Below are 24359 nucleotides of genomic sequence, written 5' to 3' on the forward strand. Positions count from 1 at the left end.
TGTTTTTTATTTAGGATTCATCCCCGGTGGTAAGCATATCAATATTGTATCATCCATTTTTGTTGTTTTATTTGCATGTGAGCATGCCACAATTTATTAACCATTCTACTGTGATTAAACATTTGGGTTACATCTGGATTTTCGCTAATATTAATGCTATTACTATGAACGTTCTTAAATGTGGTTCCTGAGTTTCTCTACCACACTGGTTCTCAGACTTCAGCATTGATCACAATTTCACTTTGAGGGCTTGTTATAATACAGACTGCTGGGCCTAGTCCTCAAAGTTTCTAAGTGAGTAGGTCTAGAATGGGATCTGAGAATTTACATTTCTAACTAGTTCCCCTGTGATGATGATGCAGTTGGTCTGGGGATCATACTCTCAAAGCCACTGCTCTAGGACAGTGGTTTTCAAATTTTATGGTTTTATGTCCACTCTTTAAAATTAGAGAACCTCAAAAAGCTTTTGCAGAGGTGGGTTATAGCAAGAGGTAATTACTATGTTAGAAATTAAAACTGACACATCTTTAAAACACATGAATATACCAAATACGAATAAACATTCTGTTAGCTGTCACAGCAATGATTCTATCATAAGTCATACAGCCTCTGGAAACTTCCACTGTATACTTGTACATGAGAATGAAAAAGGCAAATAGGTCTTAGTATTATTATGAATATAATTCTGACCCCAAAAACTCCAAAAAAGGATCTTAGCACCCCCCAGGGGACCTGTAGCCATATTCTGAGAAGCCATACTCTAGGGTTAATATCTAGAAATGAGGGGCGCCTGGGTAGCGCAGCTGTTAAGCCTTCGGCTCAGGGCATGATCCCGGCGTTCTGGGATCGAGCCCCACATCAGGCTCCTCCGCTGGGAGCCTGCTTCTCCCTCTCCCACTCCCCGTTTGTGTTCCCTCTCTCGCTGGCTGTCTCTCCGTCAAATAAATAAATAAAATCTTTTAAAAAAAATCTAGAAATGAAATTATTAAATCTAAGGTAGAAACCTGTTCAACCTGACTAGGTAACAACAAATTACTTTCCAAAGAGAGTGTATCAACTAATAAACTCCCACCAGCAGTGTACTTTCCTGTTACTACATATCCTCATCAACACTGGGTACTAGGACACTTCTACATTTCTACTTATAAGGTGGATATAAAATAGTATCTCATTGTGATTTTAACTTTCATTTTCCTGATTATTAAGTAGGCTGGGGACTTTTTTTTCACATGGAATTTCTGACAATAATTTTTATTATTAGGGTCTTCTTTTTATTATCTCCTTTTGCCCCTTTTCAATGTTTTGAAAAGATGTGGCTGAACAGCTTTACTTCACTCAAGCTGAAACTCAGCTATCATTTGAAATGTTTCATTATCCATTTCTACCCGGATTATTGCTCTTGAACATTTCTAGGCTGAATGGTTTCATACTATGTGTGTATTCTGAATTCCTAATATGTCCAATCCAGTCACCTCCGATTTAGGAACAATTTAAATTATCTGATTAAAAAAAAAAATTCTTGGGGCGCCTGGGTGGCACAGTGGGTTAAGCGTCTGCCTTTGGCTCAGGGCGTGATCCTGGCGTTATGGGGTTGAGCCCCACATCGGGCTCCTCTGCTATGAGCCTGCTTCTTCCTCTCCCACTCCCCCTGCTTGTGTTCCCTCTCTTGCTGGCTGTCTCTCTCTGTCAAATAAATAAATAAAATCTTAAAAAAAAAAAAAATTCTTGGCATCCCAGACGCCGCAAGTACTGAGCTATATACTGAGTTTTTTACACTGTGATCCACAGGAAAGCCTCAGGAGCACCCCACGACCACACATCATTTTCTTTTCCATTTTAACTCCTCCTGTCCCACGTCTTCACTCCAATCCTTTGACTGTATACACCAGGGAGTTCCAAATGAAGTTTCACGTAAAAAAAATACTATATTACTAATTTAAAAATATCTTTTTGAACAATCACTGCTATAATTTTCCTTAAAAAATCAAAACAAGCAACAAATACAAATCACATGAAATTGGTTACAAATTAAGCATAAAAAACATCTCACATTTCAGAGAATGTGATTTTACATTTAACTGTGTAACTTCAGAGGCCTTTCACCAGAAGAAATTAGTGTAAATTAGATTAACACTTAAACCTTTGTATTACCACCTACAACCTAATAAAAGCTAGCAGTCTAACAGAGGAGTTTATTATGAATTACAAAAAGTAAGTTAAAGCACTCCAGTGGTTATGCAATCTCACCTATCACAGTGTTCACTGGGAGAAGTGGTGGAAGAGGTGGTGCTGGTGGAGCTCCAGAAGGAGAAGGGACAGAAATATTTTCTAGTAAAATAGTTTATAATTCACGTCAGAGGACAAGAAAGAGAACTAAACATTCTGAAACAGTAAGAAAGTACAAAGATTTGGAAAGAAAAAAAAAAAAGAAAGAAAGAAAGACACCCATATGTAAAACATGTCCAAATGAATATGATTTGTTTTACTAGATAAAAAGGACATTGAGTTCATACCTGCATCCACTGTAAAATACGCTATTTTTATAAGCAGCTTTTTCTCCTTTTTCAAAAACCTCCTTGAGAAGCTAAGAATTTTTCCTAACAGTTTTGATTATTAAATATGTATTTTTAACACTGAAAGTATTCGTTTCATTTACTAAAAAAATCAAGGGACTAATTAATGCTCTGCAATGATTTCTTCAATTGTTCTATAATCTAAAGAGTAAAAAACTTTTCCTATTTTAATCCCATTTTATATTCATGGCATTTTACTAAAGTATGTAATGGAATATTATAAATGTAGTGAAGTCAGAGAACAAGCTAACGCCACAGTTGAGACAACAGCCTACAAAGCAACATCAAAACTCACTGGTATTAAAAAACAATAACAACAAAACAACTCACTGGTATATAATTCACATTATATTGGTTTGCTCTTGAAATAATAAATATCATTCTTGACTACTGCCCCAAGGAAAGTATTTCTAGAGCAAAATGGCCAAAAAACTATTTAATAATGTTATGTAATATGCTTTGTATGTAAGCAAAAAGAGCTAGTAAAATCCTAAAGTCTCTGTGAAAGTCTCCCTAAAAATGCTCTTAAATTTGTTAGCATTTCTTCTAGCAACAATCACATAAATTTAATAGGTAAATTTTATCTAATATAACTATTTCAGACTTTCATAATAAAGCTCGTAAGTTCCAGCACATATTACAACAGGTTAATACACAACATACCTGGTCCAACAGTGGGCGGTGAAGGTGTAGGCACGGCGATGGGAATGCCAATACTGCTGCTTCCACTGTTTTCCCGACTTCCACTCCCTCCGCTGCTTCCACTGCAAAGAAACAAATTTGAAAATAGCCATTCTAGAGATTTATCCAAAGACAAATTCAAAGCCACTAAATACTGCTTTTATGGTATGTGTGTGTGTGTGTGTTAAATACATAAAACAAAAAGTTTATAAAACTATTCAATACAATTTTAACCCTAATACTTAAAGTGGTTCTTGTGTTTTACTCTATTTCTCAAACTACTGGAAATCAGTGTAGTCATAACATAGCACATAGAACCATCCGAAGAGATCATCCTATTGAGAAATGAATGACCAATAAAATCTTAGAGTACAATGACCCAACAAAAGTTTATTTAAAACCTACTATGAAGAGCACTATCTAAAGCAGACATGAACCATGTTGCCATGGAGCTCACAGATGAGAATGGGAACATAGATGTTAAAAAATAGCATGATGGATGCCACAAAAGAAAATGTATAAGATGTAATGGAAGTTAATAAAAAGTGTAATCAGTTTTAGTCTGGAATTAGTACCAAAATCTCCATCCCATCTCAAAAAATGGTGATAAAACAGGGAAGCTTTCTGGAAAATGAATAAACCAACAACAACAACGACAAAAAAGTGAAGTTTCAGCATTGGGCACTCTAGAGAGTCGATACTGTTAAACTCTAACCAATTCCTTATTATTCTGATTCCTATGGCTTTACTGTCCCTTTAGGCATATGACCTCACACTATCCAGTTGTTTTAGTAACATGTGCGTGTACATGTATGCACATGTATATATGTGATGTGTAACCTTAGGCTCCATATTGTCTTAAAAACCAAATCACTGTCCCAACAGGCCCAGAAACTGAAGAGAGTAAAGACTTGTGCTGCTTAGGTAAAATATTTTTTCTCCAATATGATTATTCTATAATTACATTATCATATGTTAATGGAAGAAAAAGAAAAAGAGAGCAAGCTGTTTATATATCATAAATTGCTTGACTGTGATGGACTCCCTACTCCCTCAAACCAGGTGATCAATATCCTGACTTGTGCCGGCAATGCATCACAGACATATGAAGTTTTTGCACTTATTATGCTCTTCTACAATTATTGGCCTATATGCCCTGTTTCTCACATGGAGGTTAGAAAATTAGAGCCCATGGGCCAAATCTGGCTCTGGGTCCAATTCTTACAACCTGTGAGCTAAAAAATATATATATTTTTTTTAAGATTTTATTTATTTATTTGACAGACAGGCAGTGAGAGAGGGAACACAAGCAGCGGGAGTGGGAGAGGGAGAAGCAGGCTTCCCACTGAGCAGGGAGCCCAATGCGGGGCTCGATCCCAGAACGCTGGGATCATGACCTGAGTCGAAGGCAGACGCTTAACGACTGAGCCACCTGGACCAGATTTTTATGTGTGTGTTTGTTTTTGAATAATAATTCAAAGCATGGTTTTTCTCTCTAGTGTTTTCTTTTTTCTTTTCTAGAATATTCTTTTCATGTTTAAATAGTTGAAGAAAATTGAAAGAGGAATATTTCATGACACATTATAATCATATGAAATCCAAATTTCAGTTCCATACACAAAGTTAGACTGGAATGCAGCCATGCTCATTCACTTATGTGCTGTCCATGCTGCAATGACAGAGCTGAGTAATTGCAAGAGACCATATGGCCCACAAATCCTAAAATATTAACAATCTGGCCTTTTATTAAAAAGTTTGTCAATCCCTGTTCTAACAGAATGAGCTTCTGGAAAATTAAACTATACCTTACGGTCATATCCCTAGTACCTAATGAAGTAACTCTCAGTAACTGGTTGTTGAATATGATTAAACTAGTAATACTTCCACTAGAGAGAAAAACCATGCTATGAATTATTATTCAGAAACAAACACACACATAAAAATCTGGTCCTCACTGAAACTGATGACCTGATACAGTAACTGCAGATATCAATATAAAAATTTTATTTATTAACAGTAGCAATAACAACAAATTTCCATTACATAGCACCTAAGAGGCCTGACATACCCTACTTAATTGAATCCCCCCAAAATGATTTTGCCTAATTTCTCTAAATACCAACCTAAAAGTCAAGGTAAAGAGAGGTTCCTTGCCAAGTTATTAAGTGATAGATAAAACTGAAGAATAAATTAAAGCTATAAAGTTAAGCTAATAATAACAATAATAATAATAATAATAATAATAAAATAAATTAAGTTTTACAATAAATTTGTCTAACTTTATAAAAGTACCCAAACATGGAGTGGCTACTTCTGGGGAAAGAAAGTAGAGGCTATAATTGGGAAAGAGCCCAAGGGGGACCTTCGGGGCTGCTGGTAATATTCCATTTTCTGATCTGGGGATGGTTATGTGGGTATATTCAATTTGTATTAAACCATCAAGTTGTATACTTAATAGACTGTATGCTTTTCTGAATATACATCATGCTCCATAATCAAGTTTTTAAAAATCCACTGGGGAGGTGATTTCTAGAAGTTTTTGAAAAAAACTTACATATTCTAGTATAGCAACTCTCTTAACAAAATTCTTCCTCAGATTTAAGGTGTCTTTTTTCTTCCAACCTTATTCATAAAGTTTAAATCATGTTGTATAATTTCTGATATTTCACCTTTTATTAAACCAAAATATTTGAGTGGCTGCCTTGATCTTATTTAAATAACTGTTTTAAAAACCATTCTTTAGGGGCGCCTGGGTGGCACAGCGGTTAGGCATCTGCCTTCGGCTCAGGGCGTGATCCCGGCGTTATGGGATCGAGCCCCGCATCAGGCTCCTCCGCTATGAGCCTGCTTCTTCCTCTCCCACTTCCCCTGCTTGTGTTCCCTCTCTCGCTGGCTGTCTCTATCTCTGTCAAATAAATAAATAAAATCTTAAAAAAAAAAAAAAATTAAAAAACCATTCTTTAGGCCTTGATCCAAATATACATTTATACCTCCATCAAAAAAGAAAACATAGTGGGGCACCTGGGTGGCACAGTGGTTAAGCGTCTGCCTTCGGCTCAGGGCGTGATCCCGGCGTTATGGGATCGAGCCCCACATCAGGCTCCTCCACTATGAGCCTGCTTCTTCCTCTCCCACTCCCCCTGCTTGTGTTCCCTCTCTGCCTGGCTGTCTCTATCTCTGTCGAATAAATAAATAAAATCTTTAAAAAAAAAAAAAAAAGAAAAAAAAAAGAAAACATAGTGGCAAATCTGCAATTAGTATAAACCTACTTAAAACCTAAAAAACAGAGGAATTATGGCATAAATTCATTTACAGAAACATATACAATGTTATTACCCCTCATCTTTTATATTCTGTATTAGCATTAGAGCGATGCTTTACTCGGCAACTTTACAGGAGTTTGTCACCAGTCAATAACCCCCACTCGCAGGTATTTAAAGACTCCGCCTGAAGGTTTACCTGTGTGTCCTGGGTCTCTGGTTTAAAGACGCTGTCCTGCCTGGACTATGCTGACTTCCGAGCCTAGCAGGACTTGTCATGTAGTCATTAGGAACTGTTGGGGGTTTAACAGGTTCCAGGGTTTTGTAAGGAGTATTTCGTCTAAAGAAGCATAACAGAGAAAGGAATAACGAATAAGAAAGATTAGGTGGTATTTTCCCCCAAATTTGTGATTGTTTCTTTGTAACCAAATATAACACAATTTTTTTCTTTAATTTATAATAAGTTTTGTTTAAAAAAAATTCTTAATTGGGGTATATAAATTTTGTTACTCTACACAAAAACTAAAGTTTGTTACTTTTTCTTATTAAAACCATAGGAAAGGGTGATTTAAAAGTTCTAACCTTATTTCTAAAAATAATTATAATTTTTTAAATGCTCAGTAATATTCAATTTTGAATTATACACTATTCTCAGCTCCGTGACCCACACACAAGCCACTGTCCTCCCATATTATAAAAACGAAGTATCTCCCCTGCAATTTATTCCTACCTCAGTGTAGAAATATATAAATGAGTACATTCTGATCCTATGTAATGCTATGTATTTCTCAATAAATGTTTTTAACTTTTCTATTTAACAACTTCATATTTTTTTTCAGGGGCTAGGGATTTACAGAATGAAAATGGAAACTAAAATTCTGTAAAAATGTTGATTAATCCCTGTTACTATAAAATAATGATTCCTCACCCCTCTACCAAAAAATGAGAAATCTACTATTTGCCTTCCTATGTTAAGGTGAATAATCTTTCAGAAATGTCTTACCAATTATTCAATATTTTCATTGCACTGAGAACTGAGAAAGAAGAAGCCACCAACTGTTATCTTTTCTATTTTTCCAACTGGCCTACCCCCAAAGCTCAAGTTTGAAGGGCACTCAGATTACCAGCAGAAACACAGTTAAGAGTACTCCAGGTAGAATCCCTAAGTCTTAGGTACCAAGAAGATCTGCAGGCTATGAAGTCGAACGACATAAAATACACCACTTACTCAAAGTCCTGCAATACGAATATTGTTACCACATGTGAAAGCACCATATGGAATCCTCCAGCAATTTCATTAGAAATAAACTTAGGCTAGACTTATTTTTTCCCCAAAAAATTAATTAGAAAATTAAAAAAATAAGTAATGCTTATTTACACATATACAAAAGAACCTTTCTAGTACGGAGTACAGAGAATATTATAAAACAAGCAGATTTATTTTGGATTCTGTTCAAGGAAATAGGAACCAAAATGAATTTGCAAAAGGTAGTTCACAATGAGAGAGTCCCCCGGCAAGGACCCATACACTTACTTAAGTCATAGAAACATCTTTTTCTTTCACATATGGATTTTCTTGTAAAATGTAGTTGAATTCTTACCCCAATGTTCCCCGGCCTGACATGGGAGGGCTTGGTGGTTTCTGAGTAGGAGGATTTGTTCTCGACAGTGTGCCAGTTCTTGCAGGCTGGTTATTTCCATGCTAAAATGTGGAGAGAAAAGCTTTTATTTTTATATCAAATTGTTCTGTTGGTGTTTTGACATCATGTATTATTATTTTTTTAAATATCAGAATGTGAAGTAAGGATTCCCAGACAGTTTTAATAACAGACTTTGGTACTACATTTTAAAAAGTCAAGAAACCACTTGCACTTGGCTTTTCTCCTATTATCCTGTGCTATTCATACCAATTGATGACAAATACAGGTGTGATTACTGGATTTTCTACATTATTTTATTGTTAAACATGTTCACTGAGATCAAACTTATCTGCATTCAAATACTGGATTTCCCAAAATTTTTTAGATGTGTACATGAATAAAAGCTACAAATCTCAGTGTGAAGTAGCTAAAATATTAAGATAAAAATCATCTTTATCTTAACAATTCAGTAACAAAGTCATATATGTCTGGAAAACCTCCTAATTGTAAGTCAATAAAAGCAAGGCAACTATCAAAAAATGAGCAAAGCAATAAATGTTAGCAAAATTAATGTTCCTATATAAATGCAGATGTCAATATATCTTTGATATATTAACACATCCAAGCTAAATGTTGCTGATTTGAACTGAGTTTATTTAATCTACATAAATCCTATGGGAAAAAAGCAGACAGACATAGGAAGAGTTTTCAAATTTTAGTGGCTCTGCAGCCTCTATCAATATAGAGGGAATACTGTGGATCAAACGATAAGTAATATCTCTTACCTTGGCTTTTAGCCACTTTACGTTGGCAAAAAAAGGGGGGAAAAAGTAGAAATTAATTCTAAACAAATTATATCTGATAGGACACATTTACATTTATAGTTATTCAATTCATGTTATTAAGCTTTTACCCAGCCATATTTCAAATATTTTATAAAAAAAAAATATCCATCAGCAGTAGGGAAATATTCATGTGTATCAAATATTTTTCAAAAGAATATATTCATAAGGAAACCACCACTTAATTATGCCAATCTCATGCAGGTCCAATAATGTCTTAGGTTAGTATTTTATCCTATGAAACTAATCAACTGAATCACAGATGATAAACACTGATTTAAACACAAACACCTAACACATTCAATGTAAGGCTACTTTAACATCAGTGTACAAGAGTAAGGCTTTACTGAACAATCAATGCCCAAGTATTCATTAGATGACTGGTAATATGGTATTTTAAAAACTGATAAACTGTTAATGTTAAAATTCAAAATCACATGTTGCTTCCAAATTCAGAAAAGGACCTAGCACCCTGATGTTTAAAACAAAACAACTATGCACATTAGCAGCTTAGCCAGATTCTAACAAAGGCATAAACAAACAGGGTCTAGCAACCCTCTCATCTGTAACTTACGAATCTAAATCTGAGCAGGCCAACAATACTAGGAAGTTATTAGGTTGATTTAGTTCTAAGTTTTCTTCTGAACCAGTTTAACTAACATTCAAAACTGAAGAATGATTGCTTTGATCCTAAAGGCTACTTCTATGAAAGATGACTAGCCTGTATATGCAGTAATGTACTATAAATAATATGAAATACTCCGTATAGTCCTAAAGCATCACTACTTGTACTATGCCACTTAAGAAATATCTTAAGGTCATACAGTCTAACCGTGTATATATTCTTTCTTTAATATTTGCCCTTCTAAATATGAATCTATCATTTTTCAGGTGACCATAAAGGCAATATTAAGAAAGTCAACCAAAGGAGGAATGTATTTTGTCTTAGATATATTTTCATTTCCAGAAATTATGCCAGAATTTTGGTGTTCTTTAATATTTGTTTAGACTGATACTGTTTGTTTTTATCAAGGTCTGGAATCCTACCTCGCTGCTATATATCACACCTCGATTTAGAAACTGTAAACCTGAGTAACATTATCATCCTTGGAAATAAAGATATACTAATTTGATAGCACTACAATATGCTAAACACTATCCCATTCTAAACTTGGAAATATTCTAAATATGACCACACATCTTCCCTCATTTGTTGTTTCAAGTGAACGAGAGGGGAAAAAAAATAACATTCAAGTATAAACTGATCCCAAGTGAAAGAATGAATGGAGAATTTGGGAATAAAAATTCTAGCTGAACTCTGACTATGCAATGGTGTAACCTTTAACTTTATATGGAGCCCCGCCTCTTCTACCAAGCGTGTATTTATGTATTCAGAAGTGTTTCAGTTTGAGAGTGTTAAAAGAAAATAATCTCTGTATCTTACAGCTTAGAATACTGTAATTGTTAGCAACCTACAAGATTTTTCCACTTAAATGTCCCCAAAATGCATCCAAACTAGACTTTTATTTCCTTAAAATCTCACTTCATTTCTTTAACATTTACATTTATGGATGAGCCACTTTACCATTTCCCTGGAATCTTAGGTTGAAAACAACAGAATTCTCTTCGATTCCTCCCTATCTTCTGGCCCTAAGTAAATCATAAGCTTTGTATACCACAGGTGCTGAAAGTCTATAAGGCCAGCCAATCCCTTCTTTGATATATGACTCATTAGCTTACTCCTTTAATACAAGCAAAACCTTCAAAAAAATATCATTCCTATGTACATACTGTAAATCTTTAGTGTCTCTACTAATAAAATGTAACAACTCCTAGATCATATGGTCTTTTTGAGGCTTAAAAACACATACACTGAAAGTCAGTTTTTTGTAAATTATGAATCAGGTTATAAAACTGTTAATTAAAAGTAAATTTAGGGGCGCCTGGGTGGCTCAGTCAGTTAAGCGTCTGTCTTCAGCTCAGGTCATGATCCCAGGGTCCTGGGATTCAGCCCTGCATTGCGCTGGGCTCCTTGTTCAGCGGGGAGTCTGCTTCTCCCTCTCCCTCTGTCCTTGCCCACCGCCCCCCCACCCCACTCGTGCTCTTGCTTTCTCAAAAAAATAAAATCTTTTAAAAAAAAGTTAAATGTCTCTACTAAGTATTCAGGTCCTCTCTGCTCTATAGCTTACTCTGAAAACTTGTGCTCTCTTATAAGGTTCATCTTCTTTCCATTCTCCTTTATGTATATATTCTGGTAGTTTCCTTATGCTAGGATTCTCTTATCCATATCTTACACTGTTTCCAAAAGTCAAATCAGACTTAAGATATTTTTTCCATATATTTTTTTAAAGATTTTATTTATTCATTTGACAGAGAGACAGCGAGAGAGGGAACACAAGCAGGTGGAGTGGGAGAGGAAGAAGCAGGCTCCCAGCGGAAGAGCCTGATGTGGGGCTCAATCCCAGAACACCAGGATCACGCGCTGAGCCAAAAGCAGACACTTAACGACTAAGCCACCCAGGCGCCCCTCCATATTTTTAATTCCTACCAAACTTACGTGTAACCATCTACTTCACAGCATAAAACGTTTTAACATAATAAATATTATTTAAATAATACAAATACCAAAACCCTAAAATTTACATCACAAAAGAAAATATGATGGAATATTAATTTCAGAGTGTAGCAATGAAACTTAGCAGCTATAAGAAAATATTAATATATCTGGATACAATTTTTAAAATCTGTATATATTTTTTTAAATACCCAAACATCAAAGTCAAAAGTCAAACAGCAGTATGAAGAAATATCTGCCAATATATAAGCTCATTTCCTTAACAGAAAAAAGAACTCTTACCAATCAGTAGGAAAACAAACTACTAAATAGGAAAGTGGCAGATGAAAGATAAGAAAATAATTCTAGAACTATAACTAACTATAGCTTCTCTCTTTTCCTTCTCATAATTTTGACCCTAGCATTTGTTCATTAACTACTACCCTAATTTCTAACTTTCACATACTTCTAACTGTGCTCTAGAAATATTTAATTAAGCTGGCAATGATCCTTCAGAGAAATCAGAAAACAGGAGAAATACAGTGGCAAGGAGACAACTGGGGGAAAAATTGTGTATATATTTGTATATCACAGAAACAAAATATGGACAAATATGCCACATATCAGCTTCTAAAATATATTGTTCTCACAGACCACCCACTCTCCTATTCCTAGTAAAAAATATACTTAAAAATAACCTGTACATACATGTGAAATAAACTCAGAATTTTAACAGAGTAAAAAAATAAAAACAAAAAATTACCTGTACAATATAAATGTACTTAGTGCCACAGAGCTGTATGCTTAAAATGTTAAATGGTAAATTTAATGTATATTCTGCCACGATAAAAAAAAGTTAAGAAAAAGAAAAAACCCATGTCAATATCCATATCACAGAAAGTAGACTGCCAAAATTCACATCTGCATACTTTCAATATATTATGTGGCATTTACACTTCCCATTTATATATATATAATGAAACAGTCTCACGCAAAATTTCCTTGTAAAATTTGCTTTCATCTTCTACTCTGCTAAGTACTATGTGTATTAAACTATTAAATATAATTATTAGTGGAGGAATAATATAGGATATTTACTGCTAAGATGGTGACAGAATGTTTTTTATGCATGTATATTGTTTTGAAAGAAAGAAAATTCAAAACTAGGCCAAAAGGTAAGAAGTGAGTACAAGTGTGTGTGTGTGCACATGCATGTACAGGTATATGTGTATACATATAAATTTTAATCCTAAGGCAGTTAATACAAAAAGAGTTCTTCTCTTTATATCTATCAATATTCAAATCCTGTAGCTCAATCTACTCTAAAATATCTTAAATTAAAATTGAATTTAAGCTTTTTTACAAGCCTAGCCACATCCTCTGGGTAAGAATAAAACAAACAAACAAGTAGCCTGAGCAGAAATGGCTGAAGAATTCAGGTCATTCAGTAGGTTTGCAAAATGACCCACAAACACCTAAGAAGTTGACAAGCTACCGAATCCTTCAAGAGCGACTAATTCTGCCATGCTAAGAAATAAACATGGGCAACAAAACTTCTCTTTCCTAAAAGCCTATTGGGGGAGGGGAGGGAGAAAAGGAGGGGGTGGTGCACAAAACAAAATATATATAATTTTTTATTTTTCATAGGTTGCTAGAATTATAGTCACATCTACATAGATGCACTTATATACATATTTTTAAATAAAAGGTTTAAAGTATTTACAAATTATTTTCTAAACCAACTCTGTAAAGCACATAATTTTTTTATTTTTAAATATTCATTGAGTAGTAAAAGTAAGACATGGTATTCAAAATAAAATCTGTAATATTGGTCTAGGATTCAAATGGCTTAATTGATGAATAGCCATGTTAAGTAAGTTTTATTGTCTTGAACACAGCCTATTCCACAGATAAAATTCTTATAACTAATATTAATGTTCTTTGAAAATTGTAATGTTAGTTACTAGCTAAGAGAATCTATTAAGAAAATTATTTTTATTACCCTATTTCCTATCCAAAATATTTACTGGATAAATTATTTCAAGTTAATGCAATATAAAAACGCTTACCTTGACACCATGGCCCACATCATCCAGAACTGTATAGTCAATAGGTTTCCGAATATACCTTACAGGACGCTCCATATTTGCAGGTGCTATTATTTTGTGAGTTCTTGATGTATTCTTATTTGTTGTCAAAATACCAATCTCTCTCCGAGCCACTTTCTCTTTATGAATGTCCACGGTCTGTATTTTAAATTTGAACAAAGAAAATATTATTAGGCATAGTAAATTAAAATAATGTCCATATATAGTGGGCCACATACAAGGTTGGACCACAGGATGGTATTGCATGTCTATTTTCCAGTGAATACTATATCTTTCCCTTCAAAATTAAAGAAATTAATGTCCCTGAGGCTCAAAACAGGGAATATCTAAAGATGATTAAAAGCATCAACTGATTTAATGGATTTGGTTCAAAGACAATTTCCAGGAAAGCAATTTTCATTCCCAAAAACTCAGTATGTATGGAAAGGGAGAGAGGTCCTGCTCTGAGAAGCTTACATTTTATTTACTGGGGATGCAGACCAGGAAGAAAATTAATAATTACAACACAATGAGGTAAGTGCTGCAGTGACATATGCACAGTGTATGTGAAACTACTCCAAAGGTGTTCAGAGCCAAGATACCTAACTAGGTCGAGAAGGGCTCACTTAAAGACTTTACATAGAATCTGTAGGTTTTTAAGGATGAATAGAAGAGGTAAATATGGAAATTATTCAAGGCAATAATTCACGTTGCAGACAAAAGTATAAAAGAAAAGATGGTAAGTTAGAGCAGAGGTTATGAACTGGAATCATGCAACCTACCTAATACCGGCCTTTATGGCTTAAAAAATTTTTTGTTGTTTTTTTAGTTGCCAACATTTAAAACTAGACAGTAGGGGTGCCTGGGTAGCTCAGTTGGTTAAGCATCTACCTTTGGCTCAGGCCATGATCCCAGGGTCCTGGGATTGAGCCGTATGTCTGGGGCTTTCTCTCTCTCCCCCCTGCTCCTGCTCTCTCTCATTAATAAATAAATAGATAAATAAATAAATAATAAAAATCTTAAAAGAAAAATCCCTTTGGTAGAGGTGTTGAGGACAGAAAGAACAAGAGCACTGGCAGTGAGACCAGGTAGGAGGCAATGATGGTAGTCTAGGTGGAGAAGCAAGGATGTGAACCAAACGGGGTGTAGGGGTATTGTCAGGGAAAAAAAAGCAAGTTTAATGTTAATGTTTGTTTAAGGTTCTATTTCCAGAATTTAAAAAATTGATTGGGAAAGAACCTGTAATCAAAAATGTTCTACCAACTCCAAAACAAGGTAGAGAGAGACAACTCCCCTTCAGTGTCTAGCATTTTTGCACATCTTTTAAGAAAAGACATTGCTCCCTCTGTCCTTGATATTTATATAGTAAATAGCCTTAGAAGATATAGTGTCTTCCGGAGAGCAAAAGGTAGGTTTGTTTACCGTCCAGTGTAATAAAAATAATGTCAGCCCTGGGGCAAAGGTCAGGAATGCTTATTGCCCATTATAAATGATCTGGTCCCCTAAGCTGGGACTTCCTTTCCTGTAATGTACCCAACTCCGTGTAGACATCACTTGGCTCTCTTTTCAGTATCCTAAGGAAATTGGGGCTAGTTATCTAGCACAAATGCTGACACTGGCTACTGCTACTGCCGTGAGCAATGACATCCTGAATCTTGTCCAAGAGTCTCATGTCTTTAATAATATCTATGAAATTGTGGCAGGCTAACTTCTTAGCTTTGCACAAAGGGTAAAATCTTAAACTCTTCACAATTTTTGACAGTTTTGGCAATGAGGATGGAATACTGACAGAGTTTTTAGAAACAGAATGAAAGACCAGTTAACAGGAATCAATGTAAGTCCGTGGGAATCGTGAGTGAACATGCTGACCAAATGGGATGGTCAACAAAGCAATGAATGGTCCTCCAATTTACTGCCTATTTATTAATAAAGGCTAAATTGAGGATGTAGTTTCAGGTTGAATATCATTTTGCAGGTTCAAAGATGGAAGTCTGAATGATGCCCCAGTTACTGTCAACTTTCCATCAGCCTGACAGTTGGCCTCAGCAGGTCTGCCCTGTGAACAACTGGTACTAAGATTTACCTGGCAGGGGGAGTGGGGAATACAAAGGACTGTTTCTTCAGATAACATTATGCCCAATGTTACACTGGGTGCCAAAGGAGAAAAACTGCAACCACTCTGGTCAGAACCACAAGAATCTTCAGAACTTCGGCTACTTTGCTTAGGAGATGTGGGGATGGGACACATAATGCTTACTAAAAAAGGTGACAACAGCTGACTATCTTATTGCTCAGACCCTCCTACAGCCTATTTTGTCAATGTTCAATCCATTCAAAATAAGTAAAAGGGCACCTGGGTGGCTGTCGGCTGAGTGTCCAATTCCTGATTTCAGCTCAGGTCATGATCTCATGATTGTGGAATTTAGCACCACATCGGGTTCCATGCTCTATGGGACGTCTGCTTGGGATCCTCTCTCTCCCTCTCCCTCTGCCCCTCCCCACCGCATTCTCTCTCTTTCCCTCTCCCTCTCTCAAATAAATAAATCTTAAACAAAACAAAACAAAACAAAAAAGAGTAAAAGACCTCAGCATTTTTTGGCAATGGGTCCTGTCTGCTACAAGAGAGCTTTGCCCATCACCCTCCCCACCCCATCCCAGAAATTTCACTAAGAGAAACTACTACGGGCACTGAATAGTCTGCAGGCTCTTACTGTACTGAACTGGGTTTAAAATGATGATGAAGGTGATTCACTAGAGAATGAGAAACTTGCCCAAGGAAATCTGGATAAATTCTTGCTGTCAGACCTTCTTACCATGGAAAACTCTTCTAATTCTTATGCTGAAATCAAGCAAGAATTTAAGAGATATCTTGACAATGGAGCAGCAAATAGCCTACATTAGGTACACTCCTGAACAATGCTGTCAACTGTGCAGCTCTTAGCCCAAGTCATGCAAAGGGCACAAGCTCATCTGCCTGGTCAGAAAGCAATGTGCTTATAGCTGCTGAATGTCAGTATTGATGGCCTTGCCACAGAACATGGGACTTTGGGTGGATCAAAAATACCACAGGTTTATTCGACTGCTCAGCATGCAGCTGGAGCGCTGCTCAAAACTGAAAGGAAATGCACCTTGTTTATGGGTGCAGAGCTGCTCTCTCCCAATCTCCCCACAGCCCAGCCTCAGCTGCTTTGCAGAGAAAGATGACTGGGGATGGAGATGAGTTTTCCTAGTTCCCAAGGGAAATTTAAGATCAAACACACCCAGGTATGCTAGAACACTCAGAAGAGGAGGGACTCAAAATTTTATGGCTTTGTTAAATACAGGAGCCCACATCACCTTCATTTCCCATCATGCAGAGGGAGAGGATACATGCTTTCAGCTACCAATGTTTGGTTGGGATACACAGCAGGGAAAGAGTAACTCATACTTTCAGTTGGTATCTTTGGACCAATTCAATGTATTACTGTTGTGACTGTATAATTTGCTGGTATTTTACATGCCTGTACTATGAATGCTCCTAAGTGCCAGAGGGGATTATGCCTCTGGGAAGAGCCCGTGTAGAAAGAACTGATAGCTTAGCACCCCAAAATCCTCATGACTCCTTTGTGTACAAGTCTCCACGCACAGATGATTTTACTGACTGGAGCCTCTGGCAAGAGGAGCAGCCTCCACCAAGGTGTCCCTTGGTTTCTGGATTCAATGCCTCCCTGACATAGCCACCAGGTGCACTCTTTTCGAAGTTTCCCATTTGAGGATGGGTCAACTCAAACTCAATGACTAATAAGGTGGTAAGAGCCTAACAAGCTTCTCTTATCACATTAAAGTGGTACACTCAAGAATGCAGCCAGCCTGGCCCCTATAGTATTTCAGCTTTAAATAAAAAAGTGGCAGTTATCCCTTTGGGGAAATTTTACCCTCCATTCTACCTAAACCAAAGCTGCTGACTCACTGAGGCCCCTAATTCACAGAGGGTCCCATAAATGCCTCAGCCTGGTTCACTAATGAATGATTCAATTACACTGAAACCCTATGGTGTTCAATGGCCTGCTATGCTGTTCAATTTCAGGGCCAGCTACACAAAGCTGAAAATGGGTGTGGCTGCTTTGCTCTGTGGGCAGAATTCAAGGATGTTCTCATAGATTTGACCAATACTCCTCTTCATAAACCTTGCTATATTTTTACTGACTCTGAGTCTGTTAGTGATGACCTAGCTGTTTGGTCTACCACTTGGAAAACTACAGACTGACATTAAAAACTAGCCATAAACTGTGGGGACATATTGCAGTTGCTGATCAGATCATCTAGGTCATAAATATAGATGCCCTTGGTAAGGGACCATTGTCTACATGGAATGAAGCTGCTGATTGGGCCTGTACTGCCCAGACTGCCATTACTGCTGCAGGATCTATCAACACATTACCATCATAGAAGAGAGACAGAGTAAAGGACTCTTAACTATATTCCTGATACAGAGGCAACCACTACATCCCACACCTGTAATTCCCATAAGACCCATTTACCTCACATGACAGAGGCCACAACTCTTGCTACTGACAGATTGGTTACATCAGATCTTTGACCCGCCCCCCCTTCAGGCTATTAGTGGTGCCTTACCATTGATGACACCTTCTCAGGTATGATATTGCTAATTCCAGTCCAATCAGCTGACTCCAGCCAAACTAGTGTTACCCTTGATGCTAATCTGTGCTATGTTTTTCACTCTCCAAATGATTTGCAAGAATGATATGTTTTTGGGGCGCCTGGGTGGCACAGCGGTTAAGCGTCTGCCTTCGGCTCAGGGCGTGATCCCAGCGTTGTGGGATCGAGCCCCACATCAGGCTCCTCTGCTATGGGCCTGCTTCTTCCTCTCCCACTCCCCCTGCTTGTGTTCCCTCTCTCGCTGGCTGCCTCTATCTCTGTCAAATAAATAAATAAAATCTTAAAAAAAAAAAAAAAAAAGAATGATATGTTTTTATTCTGTAAGTCACTAACATGGGCTATTAGTCAAGGTATTTGATGGCTTTCCATACTCCCTACCATCCACAGGCATCTTGTATTGCTGAATGCTATAACAACCTCCTCAAAAATCAACTCAACAAATGCAAAAACAAGAAACAAACAACTGGATTCAAAAATGGACAAAGGATTTGGTTAGACATTTCTCCAAAGAAGATATACAAATGGCCAATAAATTCATGAAAAGATGCTCAACATCACTAAATCATCAGGGAAATGCAAATCAAAAACCAGAATGAGATGGGGGCACCTGGGTGGCTCAGTCAGGTAAGCCTCTCTTTATTTTGGCTCAGGTCACAATCTCAAAGTTGTGAGACTAAGCCCCATATTGGCCTCCATGCTGGCTCTAGAACCTGTCCCCCCTCAGCCCCTCCTCCTGCTCTTTCTTCTTCTTCTCTCTCTCGCCCCCCTACCACTCTCTTAAAAAAAAAAAAAAAAGCCACAATGAGATATCATACCCATCAGGATGGCTACCATCCTCAAAGAACAAACAGAAAATAACAAGTGTTGACAAGGATATGGAGAAAGTGAAACACTTGCGCATTGCTTGTGGGAATGTAGAATAGTACAGGTTCTGTGGAAAACAGCATAGTGGCTCCTCAAAAAATTAAAAATAATCATATGACTCAGCAATTCCACTGCTGGATATATACCCAAAGAATTAAAAACAGGATCTCCAAGGAGATATTTGCACACTTGTGTCCATAGTGGCATTATTCACAAGAGGCAAAAGGCAAAAGTAACCCAAGTGCCTTTGATGGAGGAATAAATAAAAACGTGTGGTATATACATACTATGTATTATATTATTCAGCCTTAAAAAGTTAAGAAATTCTGACACATGCTACAATATGAATGAACCTTTAGGACATTATGCCAAGTGAAATAAGCCAGTCATGAAAGGACAAATGTTACATGATTACATTTATATGAGGTACCTAGAATAGTAAAGTTCATAGAGACAAAGTTGGATTTTGGTTGCTAGAGTCTGGAGGGAGAGGGCAATGGGAGGTATTGTTTAATGGAAACAGATTTTCAATTTTGCAAGATGAAAAGAATTCTGAAAATTGGTTGTACAAACTTTGAATGTACTTAACACTACAGAGCTGAACACTTAAAAATGGTTAAGATGGGGGGGGATGCTCGCGCACGCTCTCTCTCCAAAATAAATAAATAAATAAATAAATAAATAAATAAATAAATAAATCTTTTTTAATATAAACTCTTTTTTAAAATAAATAAACTCTTTCCTTTTCTAACAGCAGAAGTTTAGTTAGTACAAATTTTAGCTAAATTCTGATTGACATGGAATTAAGTTTGGGGATTCGTAACTCCACAGAAAATACTGAAATTTCACCGGAGGGTAAAAAAACATGGACCAACACTCACCTTGGTTTGCTCTTAACTCCCTGAACACTCATTTCTGTGTCCTTTGCAAGGTCACCTTACAAATGCAATGCCTCCGCGTTGGGTCCTAGGTTCTCTCCACTTTATAACCTCTCCTTGACAAACTCATCCACATTCAAGTTTAAACTGCCATTCATATACACATAAACTTTATTCTAGATCTCTCCTCTGAGCTGCAGAATTGTACAAAAAAAGTATAACAGGGGCACCTGGGTGGCTCAGCTGGTTGAGAGTACAACTTTTAGTTTGGGCTCAGGTCATGATCTCAGGGTCATAAGTTCAAGCCTCAAGTCAGGCTCCACGCTCAGCACAGAGTATGCTTGAGATTCTCTTCCTCTGCCCCTCCCCCTGCTCACATGTTGTCACTCTAAAATAAATATGTCTTAAAAAAAAAGTGTAACATTCCCCTCCCCACAGAACTACCCTATGAGCCAGCAATTCCACCTGAGTATTTATCTGAAGAAAATAAAAAAACTAATTCAAAAGTATATATGCACTCCCATTTTCACTGCAGCATTGTTTATAATATCCAAGATATATGGAGGGAAAAAAATCTAAATGTCCATCAATGAATGGATAAAGAAGTTGTGGGATATATGTGTGCATGTGTGTCTATCTTATACACACACACCACCACCACCACCACCAACAACAACAACAACAACAACGGTATACTATACAATGGAGTACTTTTCAGCCATTGAAAAGTATGAAGTATTGTCATTTGCGACAACATGAATGGAACTTGAGGGTATTATGCTAAGTGAAATAAGACAGAGAAAGACAAATACCATATGATCTCACTTTCACGTGGAATCTAAAAAACAAAAAACAAGCCCACAGGTACAGAGAACAGATCAGTAGTTGCTAGAGGCAGGGGCTAGGCAAAATGGGTTAAGGGAGTCAAAAGGTACAACGGACAATTATAAAATAAGTAAGTCATGGGGATGTAATGTGCAACATGGTGACTATCGTTAATAATACTTTGTTGTATATTTGACGGTTGCTAAGAGTAAATCTTAAAAGTCTTTATCACAAGAAAATAATTTTTGTTAACTATGGGGACAGATGTTAACTAGACTTACTGTGGTGATCGCTTTGCAATATATACAAATACTGAATCATTATGTTGTACAGCTGAAACTAATATGTCAATTTTACCTCAATTTAAAACCATACATATATACAAACCAGAAATGTGTTTCCTTCTGTCTCCAACACCTTTATCTTAGTCAATCTACTGTATCGTCTCTCACCTTGGCTATTGCAAATGCCTTCTAACCGGTCCACTGGCATCCAATCTATTCTCTTTCCAATCTGTTCTTTATGGTGTAACCATGGTGATCTTTACAAAAACAGTAAACTTGAGAAAACAAAATGAAAAACTCTGAAGACATCTCACCTGCTTAAATCCTATTAAAAGAACATCCCACATGGTTCCAAGTCTTCATGGGAAAAACAAATTCAAAATGGCTTGAGTTCTTTCCCTATTTCTCTCAAATATCACGGTATCCACAACTCTCCTTAAAATAATCTTTTTCACCCTCCCTACCTCCCTTACACACTGTAGATATATTCAGGACACTATTTCAAATTTCTTGAAGTTATTTTCTCTGAGTCCACTCCCTCCCCAGTTTCCCAAGTAGGAATCACAGAAGTCCAAATCACAACCCTTTTCTGCAATGCACAACACTCCATATGGCAGGGTGACTGAATACAGCAGGCAGGAGGAGGGGAACAGACTTGGAACATTTGTATAACAACAACATGCATATGCTCACCAAGCCAAAGTTAGCTTTTTCAGGGAGACTAATTCCTTCTCACACTTGAATTTCTTTACTTTCACAGTTTTTTCATCTTTAGATAGCAAAATAAGCAGTTTGATATAAAGAAAATTAGTTTTCAACTATAATATACTGGAGATAAAATTTAAGAGTTACCCTAGTTACCCACGTGATCACCCTGCAGGAATCCCTAGACCAATACACACACATACACACACAAATATGAAATCAGAAAACCTAGGTTTGAACACTGGCTCTTCCACGTACTAGTTGTGATATTTTATACAAGCTTTTTTAGCTCACTAAGATTCCATTTTGCTTATATAAAATGGGGATGGGATAACAGAATATTGCTTGATACAAAAAAGTACTAAAAAAAAAAATTAACCAAATCTGAATCTTATTTATCAAACTATCCACTCTACAACCCTGAAGTTAAGGCAAAGTATGTCTAAAATATTACTTTAAAATTAATATATTAAACTTATATTAATTTAATTAATAATTAAAAATTATTTAAGTGAATATCACATTCTGTATTAGAGATATAATGAATGTTGAACCTGGAGTGAACTAATTGCTAAGTGAACTAAGCCAAACACAGAAAGAAAAAAAAACTGCATCATCTCACTTACATGTAGAATCTAAAAAAAGTCAAACACAGAAGGAGATGGGGTGGGGAGGTAGAGGAAATAAAGAACCTAAAAAGCTGAATGTACAAAAAGCAGAGCAGAAAATGATTACCAGACTCTGGTAGTGGGGGAAATGGGAAGATATTGGTCAAAGGCTACAAAGTTGCAGCTATATAGAATGAGTAAGCCTAAAGATCTAATGTACAGCATGATGACTATAGTTAATAACAGTACTGAATACTGGAAATTTACAAAGAGTAAATTTCAGGTGCTCTCATCACACACACCCAATAGGTAACTCTGTGAGAAGAAGATAGTTAATTAGCTTGACTATAGTAACCATTTCACTATGTATACGTACATCAAATCATGTTGTACACCTTAAATATACACAATTTTTATTTTAAAAGATAAAATAAAAAAAGAAAGATGATGAATGTGAATTATGTTCAAATCTCCAGTTTTGCCAGTAGCAATAGTAGGATTTTAGAGGACTCCTCAGAGCCAGTCTAATGAGCATTACAATTCTGGAAGCTCGAAACTCAATGATCCCAAGGTAAACAAGCCCTAAAGACTAAAACTGACTTGAAAGAAGAAAGCAGATGTTACAGATGTGGCTATCAGCAGGACAAACTAGAGAAAAGCTAAAAACCCAAAGACAAGTTCTGATAAATGAAGATCATGTTTGATGATTCAGTACCTAAAGAAGTGATAAAGTCAAAACAGAATGTACATGGAGATAAATTTGGAAGTAAAAGATAGAATGAACATGTTCAGAAGATCATCTTTTAAGGGAAGAGTACATTCCTGAAGACCTTATGCATAATTCAAAGCTTAAAAAATCAAAGAACTAAGTATAACATAAGGCAATGTTTCTGCTTACTGCCTAAACGTCAAATGACGATAAAACAGTTTAACAATTTCCTTGTCCAGTTTTGAAACTATGCAATGGCTCGTAAAATTTTTTATTTTTTTTAAGATTTTATTTATTTATCTGAGAGAGAGAGAGCACAAGCAGGGGAAGTGGCAGATGGAGAACAGGGAGCCTGATGCAGGGCTTGATCCCTGAACTCTGGGATCATGACCTGAGCCGAAGGCAGACCCTCAACCACCTGAGCCACCCAGGAGCCCCTGTAAAACTTTTTAATTTGAAGAAAGTCTTCACATTTCAAAAATAATTTTTTCAATTTTATTAATATTTTATTTTGCGTTTTCGGTACACAAAATGAAACTGTACAACAATGGCCAGGAACAAAGACACAGTTGCAACAGTTGAATACAAAGCAAATGAGGCCTCTGAATTTGGGTAATGTAAGAGGTATAATCTAGAGCTAAGCTAACACAAATAGAAAACTCTTGACAGACTCAATACAAATACAAATAATATCGAGAGTTGTGAGAGAAACATGACAATGTGGAACATAAGATAATCAACAGAAATGATCAGAACATCCTGAATAAAACCATAACAAACTCTCTCCCCAACCAGTTATAATTAAGGGAAGAAATAAAGAAACAGTGAAACGGAAGTTTGAAAAATTAACCTGAAAAAAAAAATTATGTGGCCTTCTAAGCCAAGTATAATACACACCCACTTACAATCAGACATCTCTCTCATTCCCCCACTCCCATCCAATGGAGTACTGATGCCAAATCTTCCAAACTGATCTACAACTTCAATGCCTCCCAATAAAAACCCCAACAGGTCTTTCATAGTTTCAAAATATATACAGAAGAGCAAAGCTAAAGAATGACCAAGGTAAGGTTTAAAAAAAATTAGAAAGGGGGAAACAGGACTTGCCCATTGAGATTTATTATAAAGCCATAGTGAGTAAGACTATGGACAAATTCAACAGAAGAGAGAACTCAGAAAAAAGCTCACCC

General features: G+C 36.4%; 1 protein-coding gene across 10 annotated transcripts in view; it reads right to left on the bottom strand.

Annotated features, from left to right (window-relative positions):
* The window catches only part of ABI1 (abl interactor 1), a 123969-nt gene that overhangs the window by 15419 nt on the left and 84191 nt on the right, over window positions 1-24359 (bottom strand). For 3 of the 10 annotated variants that reach the window (XM_026490284.4, XM_026490285.4, XM_057304722.1), the window contains exons 3-8: window positions 13620-13796; window positions 8940-8954; window positions 8116-8216; window positions 6714-6854; window positions 3237-3337; window positions 2248-2328 (exon numbers count right to left, since the gene is read on the bottom strand). In XM_026490284.4, coding sequence (XP_026346069.1) covers window positions 2248-2328; window positions 3237-3337; window positions 6714-6854; window positions 8116-8216; window positions 8940-8954; window positions 13620-13796 — 616 coding nt within the window. The remainder of the gene's footprint in view (window positions 1-2247; window positions 2329-3236; window positions 3338-6713; window positions 6855-8115; window positions 8217-8939; window positions 8955-13619; window positions 13797-24359) is intronic. The other 7 variants (XM_026490278.4, XM_026490282.4, XM_026490280.4 and 4 more) reach the window with 3 other exon arrangements.

Source organism: Ursus arctos, unplaced genomic scaffold (assembly GCF_023065955.2).
Source record: "Ursus arctos isolate Adak ecotype North America unplaced genomic scaffold, UrsArc2.0 scaffold_30, whole genome shotgun sequence".
Classification (NCBI taxonomy): Eukaryota; Metazoa; Chordata; class Mammalia; order Carnivora; family Ursidae; genus Ursus; species Ursus arctos.